General features: G+C 46.4%; 1 protein-coding gene across 2 annotated transcripts in view; it reads right to left on the reverse strand.

Annotated features, from left to right (window-relative positions):
• ACVR2B (activin A receptor type 2B) overlaps positions 1–6,717 on the reverse strand; it is a 138,290-nt gene that overhangs the window by 19,456 nt on the left and 112,117 nt on the right. For both annotated transcript variants that reach the window (XM_025200452.1, XM_025200453.1), the window contains exons 4-7: positions 5,950–6,101; positions 4,505–4,648; positions 3,362–3,505; positions 2,321–2,469 (exon numbers count right to left, since the gene is read on the reverse strand). In XM_025200452.1, coding sequence (XP_025056237.1) covers positions 2,321–2,469; positions 3,362–3,505; positions 4,505–4,648; positions 5,950–6,101 — 589 coding nt within the window. The remainder of the gene's footprint in view (positions 1–2,320; positions 2,470–3,361; positions 3,506–4,504; positions 4,649–5,949; positions 6,102–6,717) is intronic.

Consider the following 6,717-nt stretch of genomic DNA (forward strand, 5'->3'; position numbering starts at 1 on the left):
CATCGAGCCCCACTTCTCTTCCCTGCCTATGCAGGCGGTCGGACTCGATGATCTATTGAGGTCCCTTCCGACCCTAACATCTATGAATCTATAAGACACAGGGTAGCAGATTAGGAAATGCCAGTACTTTGCATTTAAGGCAGAGTAGATTTGCACCTTGTAGACTAACTAAATTGATTTTGCATTTAAGTCACCAATTTATACACCAATGCTGCTAAATTTCCGCTAGGGGGCACTTTAGCACTGACAAGCCATCATCATGACAAATGCAACCTTAATCCCCCTTTGTGCCAGGGCCACTGGTGGGCTGGAGTTAAGGAGTTAGTTGAAGCCTTTTCCAGCAATGGCTCACTCAAACTTAACTGAAAACTCACGCATCTTAACAGAGCACTGCCCTGTGTTAATCAAAAATATCCCTGAACTTTAATACACACACAGCCACTGATTTTATTTTTAAGAGAGGGGAAACCACCTTCTCCCTGAAATCCTGTTTGGCAAATACCTGGAAAATTCACACACTTGGGCTGAGGATTTTCCACCTTTTATCATTTACAAGATGCATTGTGACACTAATTACCATGGTCCACAGCTTCAGGACTTTTGTGTGGATGTCCCCTGTCCCCACCCCTAGGAATGTCGCACATAAATCACTGCATTTATTCCACATGGGTAAGTGTCAGGGATGCTGATCCCCCCTCACCTCCCCGCAACCACCCCTCAGCAGTGCAAATGCAGCTGCGAGCTCTTTCAGAAGTTCCCTGAATTCTACCGGGGGGTTTCTTGGAGGAACTTCACTGAACATAAAACGCTTTTTATGACAGACACTTAAGCTGTTCACACATAAAAACACCCCCACTGAGTCTGGTACAGGCTGCTGCAGCTGGACTGCATTTTTTCACTCAAGCCCATGTCAAGTGCAGTGGGCTGGTGGTGCATGGCCAAGGACTGCCCCACATCCTGCCCAGCTTAAAATTCATGCTGAAATTCTTCTCTCTTCTTCCATACCTATAGGAAGAGAATTAATAGCCTCCACAGCTTTACTTTAGAAACAATGCAAAACCACCAAGACATGCAAGAAAGATAATGCAATTATCCCTGTGGTGATGTTGACAATAGGCCTCACCTTCCTGTGCTCGTGCTCACCTACACCAGGAGGTTTCACAGATTTCATAGACATTAGGGCTGGAAGGGACCTCGGAAGATCATCGAGTCCAGCCCCCTGCCCCAGGGGTTGGAAGTCAGCAGGGGTCTTAGGATCCCAGCAAGATAAAAAGTCCCTGAAAGGTTCAAACTCACTTCCTGCCCTGGGCTAGATTTGGACTGCAGGGATGCTTGCAGGCCAGATCCAGTTCAGAGCATGGGGTGGCTCCAGTGGCAACAGCAGCAGCAGTTCCAGGTTCAGCTCCCACCGTGTATTGCATGCTCCATGATGGAGCTGGAATTGCTGCTGCCAACACATTTCAAGCCAGGGATGCAGCTCCAGCACAAAACGTACAGCAGCAGCAGTGGCTCCAGCGTGGAGCACAGATCACGCAGCTCCAGCTTCAGCTCTGGTACGGGACATGTGGTGGCAGCACAGAGCATGCAGGGCCAGCTCCAGCTCTGGCATGGGCACACGGTGGCACTGCCACAGAGCACAAAGCACACAGGCTGAGACCAGGGGCTGAGGAGCTGGAGCTGCAGTGGTAGTGACTGGCAAAGTAACCAGAAGGCAACCAGAACTGCGTCAGCCTTTGCTTGCCCTCCTGCCACCAACTGCAATGTTCACCAGGGCCCAAGGGCCTCAGATTCTGCCACTGGCCACTGACCCCTGGTCATCCCGTCCCTGCCCCACTGCCAACTTCTGGTGGCCAGCTGGTAGCCTGGTGGGCAGGATACAGCAGCTCCACAAGCCCATAGGCTCTATGTTTGACACCCCTTACCTATGCCATGCTTAAAACTGGCAGCTCTTTGGCACAGACTCACTTGTAAGTTTAGCAAAGTTCCTGACAGACTTTGAATGCTTTAAAAGCAACCATAGATAAGAAGAGCAACCATTTTTGTTTTCGCCAGGCCTTTCCTTCCTCCCATAATGACTTCAGTGGACTGGGTGCTACCTGTCCAGCTACCCCTTTCCCATCACTTCAGCAAGGCAATCCCAGCATTTGGCAGCCTTTCGGGATAAATGTCACCACAAAAAACAAGACCTGCTCTATTTAACAAAACAGCCTCGAGGAAATCACAGACCTTTGAACTAAGCCATGAGCACCTAAAACAGAACCAAAGACCCTTTAATGGCACCAGAAAGATTAGCTGAAGAACTACGTGCAAGAGGCAGTACCTGTGTGCAATGGCGGGTTTGTGTCCTTCCCCTTTACACCAAGGGACATCTTCATGTAGGTATGACAGTCCACAGGCCATTGTTTCTGCAACGTGGCAGAGTTCATTCCAGCTGATAATATTCCCCTTCAGGTAATCTGTCAAAGAGCCCTGAGAAATAGGACATCATACAGTCTTAGAACTTAATTACAGATCCTGATAAGTGACAGATGTGCCAACTCATCAGTTTAGAGAGAGGTTTTAATGAGAGCTTGAGAAATCTGAACCTTGATTTGACAGAGAAGCTCACTTGCAAATATATATATATATATATATATATATATATATATATAAGCTCTATATAAAAAAAAAAAAGAAAGTGAGGCGGTCCCAATTCCCCATCAGTTTGGAGATCGAGGGTCTGAAATAAATATACTTCATGGCTTCAAAAATGAGTTCCACTACCTTGAGCAAGCCCCAGGAAAAACTGAAGCAGCTACATACTCTGAAGAAGGGAGAAGCCTGAAGTGAGAAAAGCTCATCTATCATATCAGATGGCTGTGGAAATGATTGACTCAGTAGACCTTGGATTAAAAACAGGGACAACATTGCTGGCTCAACCCTGGATTTGCGCGTGTTTGTTTTATTTCAAATGTTCGTCATATTTGATAACTAAAGCAATCCATGAAACAGAGATAGGCTCTGTATTTACTTGACGCTCATGGCCTATCTGCAAGAGCAGAGTGAGAACCGGGACAGCCTGTGATTGGCGTCTCCAGGACGTACTCTCTCGTGCTGGCCTGCACAAGTGTGCAAGGCTAGTGCTGTATACGGGAGTGAGTAGTGCCCTTCTCTCCCTCTTGTCCTCTCCCATGGGACCACCTCTGTTTCTGAACCTTGCAGCTCTTCTTTAAACCAAGTTGGGGGGAAGGGAGGAGAGACTTTGGAACAGCTACAAGGAGGGATCCGAAATTCCAAATGAAAACTTCCACGCCAGTTCATAAGAGCTCCCTATTAGGCCTCACTCCCTTTAGCTTTAAATAGATAGGCCAAGAAGTGTTACCTTGTCATGGAAAGCTGTGATCAGCCAGAGCTCTGTCTCCAGATTTGTCCCACGCTTCTCGGCTGCAATGAACTGCAACAGGTTTTCATGTTTCATGCCGGGGGTACTGAAGATCTCCCTCTCGCTCTGCCAAGATTGCTTATCCTACAGCGGAGAGGAACATGCCATCAGCAACTGCTCATAAATTATATTCGCCTTTTCAAAGAAGCAGCTGCTACAATGGAGTGCTCTTCTGACATTCCTCTGAAAGTCAGTCTCAGGTGTGTGTATATGGGACCAGGGATGCTTTTAAAATGAGGCATCTTCCAAAGCCAGGGAAGGATAAGAAATGCTTGTTCTCAGCCCCTTTCCCAAACTGCCCCCAGATACTGTTAAAGCTCATAATGAAATGAAGGAAGGCAAAGACACAGAAATCAGTATAAGAATTCAGCCTGTACAGATACCATCCATCATTATACTGCAGTTCAGTTTTTAAAATTACACAATCTAATCTAGATTACACAAGGTAGCTACTAGTTATCTATAGCAGGCCAGGACAGAGGACACAGCTCTCCCTTGCATAAGGCCAGGCTGACAAACCAAAGGAAGAGGAGGATGAATGAGGACGGTGCTGAGGGAGGAACCCTAAGAGTTTTCTCTTCAACGGGATCTTTCTGTTACATTGATTGCTCCCATTTTAACACTGTTAAGACTGTTCCAAGGTTTGTTTTCACCTCCCAGACCAATCTCAAGAGTGTGATTAGCCTTCACTCTATTAGGATGGTGTCTTTGTGAGCTGCCAATCACTTTGTAGGTCTGGGTTTACATTGACGATATACCCAGGTAACACTCTGCCTCCTCCCCTGGGGTCTGGCGCTCATCTCGCTGCATTTTCTCAGTCCTCGGACGCTTGGAACAAAGTTAGAATGCCCCGGAGATTTCAAAATGCTATCGTTTGCCCAGCCGGCAACAAACACTGCAAGAGGCACCCGCTGCTGAGATAAACAAGGTGAACAGAGGCCCATGGACGTTGTTCTCTGGCAAAGAGGCCAAGCAAGCATTTATCGCCATTTAAAAACATCTCTGGGACCGCTAATGAAAGTCTCTATGTTTGTGAGCCAGCCATTCTGTGAAGCGACAATCGAATGCAATGCCCTCTCTCACCTGTATGGGGAAGATTTTCACTGCTACATAGTCATTCATGAGCTGTGCCTTCCAGACACAGCCGAAGCGTCCCCTAGCTTTGATCTCCAATAATTGCAAAGGCTTAAGGCCAACCAGCGGAGAAGGGGGTGGCGGACCAGGATCCTGGAAAAACAAAACAGGGATGAAACTATGTATTATAAACTGAGACCAACAGCAAAACAAGGGAAAGAAATCCCTGATACTTCCACCTGAGGAGAGCCATTTCAATACACTGCTCAAAGCATGCAGCGAGTCAAAGGCAGAGCAATGTGAGATTCACCAACTGCTTTGCAGAATTTCTGCATGAAACAGTTTGCTCTGCAGTGGCATTTTCCACTCTCAAGCGTGGCTTCATAGGAAATGTGAAACTGCTGTGTTTAACATTTAACATCAAATTTGGGCAAACACCTGAATCACTCTCATGAAAAAGTCGTTTTCAGCTGCAAAACATTTGTGTCCTTAAGTATATCTCTAGTCTCGGATGGGAGTCTTTTTTCTTTTGTTTTGGTTAAAAGGGGAAAAAAGCGCACCAAAAATGATACCTAAAATTTCAGAGCTGTATTTGGTAGCTGTGTTGGTTTGAGACAAAAAGAAATGCAAAACTCCAGAACTCTTGGTTCAGAGATGATACCTTTTATTAGACAAACTAAGAAATCGCAAAAAAAAAAATTTTTCTACCTACAACTTCAAACAGCTTTGCACTTCATTCTGAACATTTCACGCAGTTCTGGCAAACGGTAGAAATCAGGTATGATGCATTAGTGCAAAACGAGTACCTGTTTATCCTTAAGCATTTGTGTGAGACACAAAACACAGCACAGCATATCTAGATATAAGAACCAGTTATTTCACCCGCATAAAAATGTTAGATTCTGACAGCATGGCCTACAATGGACATTTTCCTCTACCACAGCATGAGTGTGACAAACAAGTCATGCTGTCTAAGGATAATCAAGCTAAAGCAGAGAATTTAAATACTTAAACCAGTGGCGCCCAACCTTTTTGTCCAGAGGGATAGATGGGCAGCGCCCAGTCCATCCACAAGCCAGATCTGGCCAGTAGCCCTGATCTGACACCCAGGCCAGGCATGCTGGGGTCCCATCTGGCTGTGCAGATGAGACCAAGGGGCAGTGCTGCCCTGATTCAGCCGCACAGGGGAAAGGGAGCACGGCCCAGACCCAGCCCAGCCTGGAAAGCCACTGCCCCCCTGCTGCCAAACTTCCTTACCCGTAGGGAGCCCTACAGACCAGATGCAATGACTCCATGGGCCACATTTGGCCTGCGGGCTGGAGGTTGAGCACCCCTGACTTAGACCAAATAGTTTCTGTACATTTCTAATAACTTTGTTAACTCAGAGATGTCAAGTTTTCCATGAAAGCTCAATTCTTCCCCCTTTCTGTAGAAGCAGGAAGCTTCTCACCCACCTCATTAATGTCGACATGCCCGTATGGGGGCTTGCGGTGACGGTACATCCAGAAAGCCAAGAGGATGGCCATGGATAGGACAGCAATTGGAAGCAGAGAGTAAACCAGGATGTTGAGCAGGGAGGGAGTTGGCGGCGGTGGCTCATATATAACTGTAAGAGACAAGGAGAAGCAGTCAGAGAAATGGGATTTTTATATTTTCAGTGGTGTAAGTGACAGCAGTTCCAGAGGAATTTGCTCTTCCCCGCCATTCCTTACTGAACAACCTTTCTGCTGTGGATGTCATGTTCTTACGACATCCAGCTCTTATTAATTCCCAGCTGGTAATGCTCCAAAGCACCAACTAAGAATAGCGAACTTCTTCTCCTAAATACAGAGGATACAAACAACCTAGGCCTGAATGTGACTTTATCAAAAGATTGCAAGGAGTGTGGTAGGGAATTGACTTACAAGTGTTCGAGCTCACTTGCCGTAAACCTCAAAAGGAGATAACATGGCAAGACTCTCCCACACTTTTCTGACAAGAGAAAGGCATCCAGCAACAGTAATGAGATATTAGCCTAAACTAAAGGACTGTACAAGCCATAAATCAAATGCACCGTTCCCATGTTCCAAATGGGATCAGCTAAATTGATGCACAAACAATGGGAAACACTGAAGAGAGCCATGTTGCTAGGCTGGAAACAGGGAAAGGGGTGGGAGGGGGGAGTAAGAGAAACAAAAAACAACAATGCTTGCCAAATTAAACAAGAAAAGTTAGTAGGGAAA

The sequence above is a fragment of the Alligator sinensis genome, unplaced genomic scaffold (genome assembly GCF_000455745.1).
Source record: "Alligator sinensis unplaced genomic scaffold, ASM45574v1 scaffold599_1, whole genome shotgun sequence".
NCBI classification, from domain to species: Eukaryota; Metazoa; Chordata; order Crocodylia; family Alligatoridae; genus Alligator; species Alligator sinensis.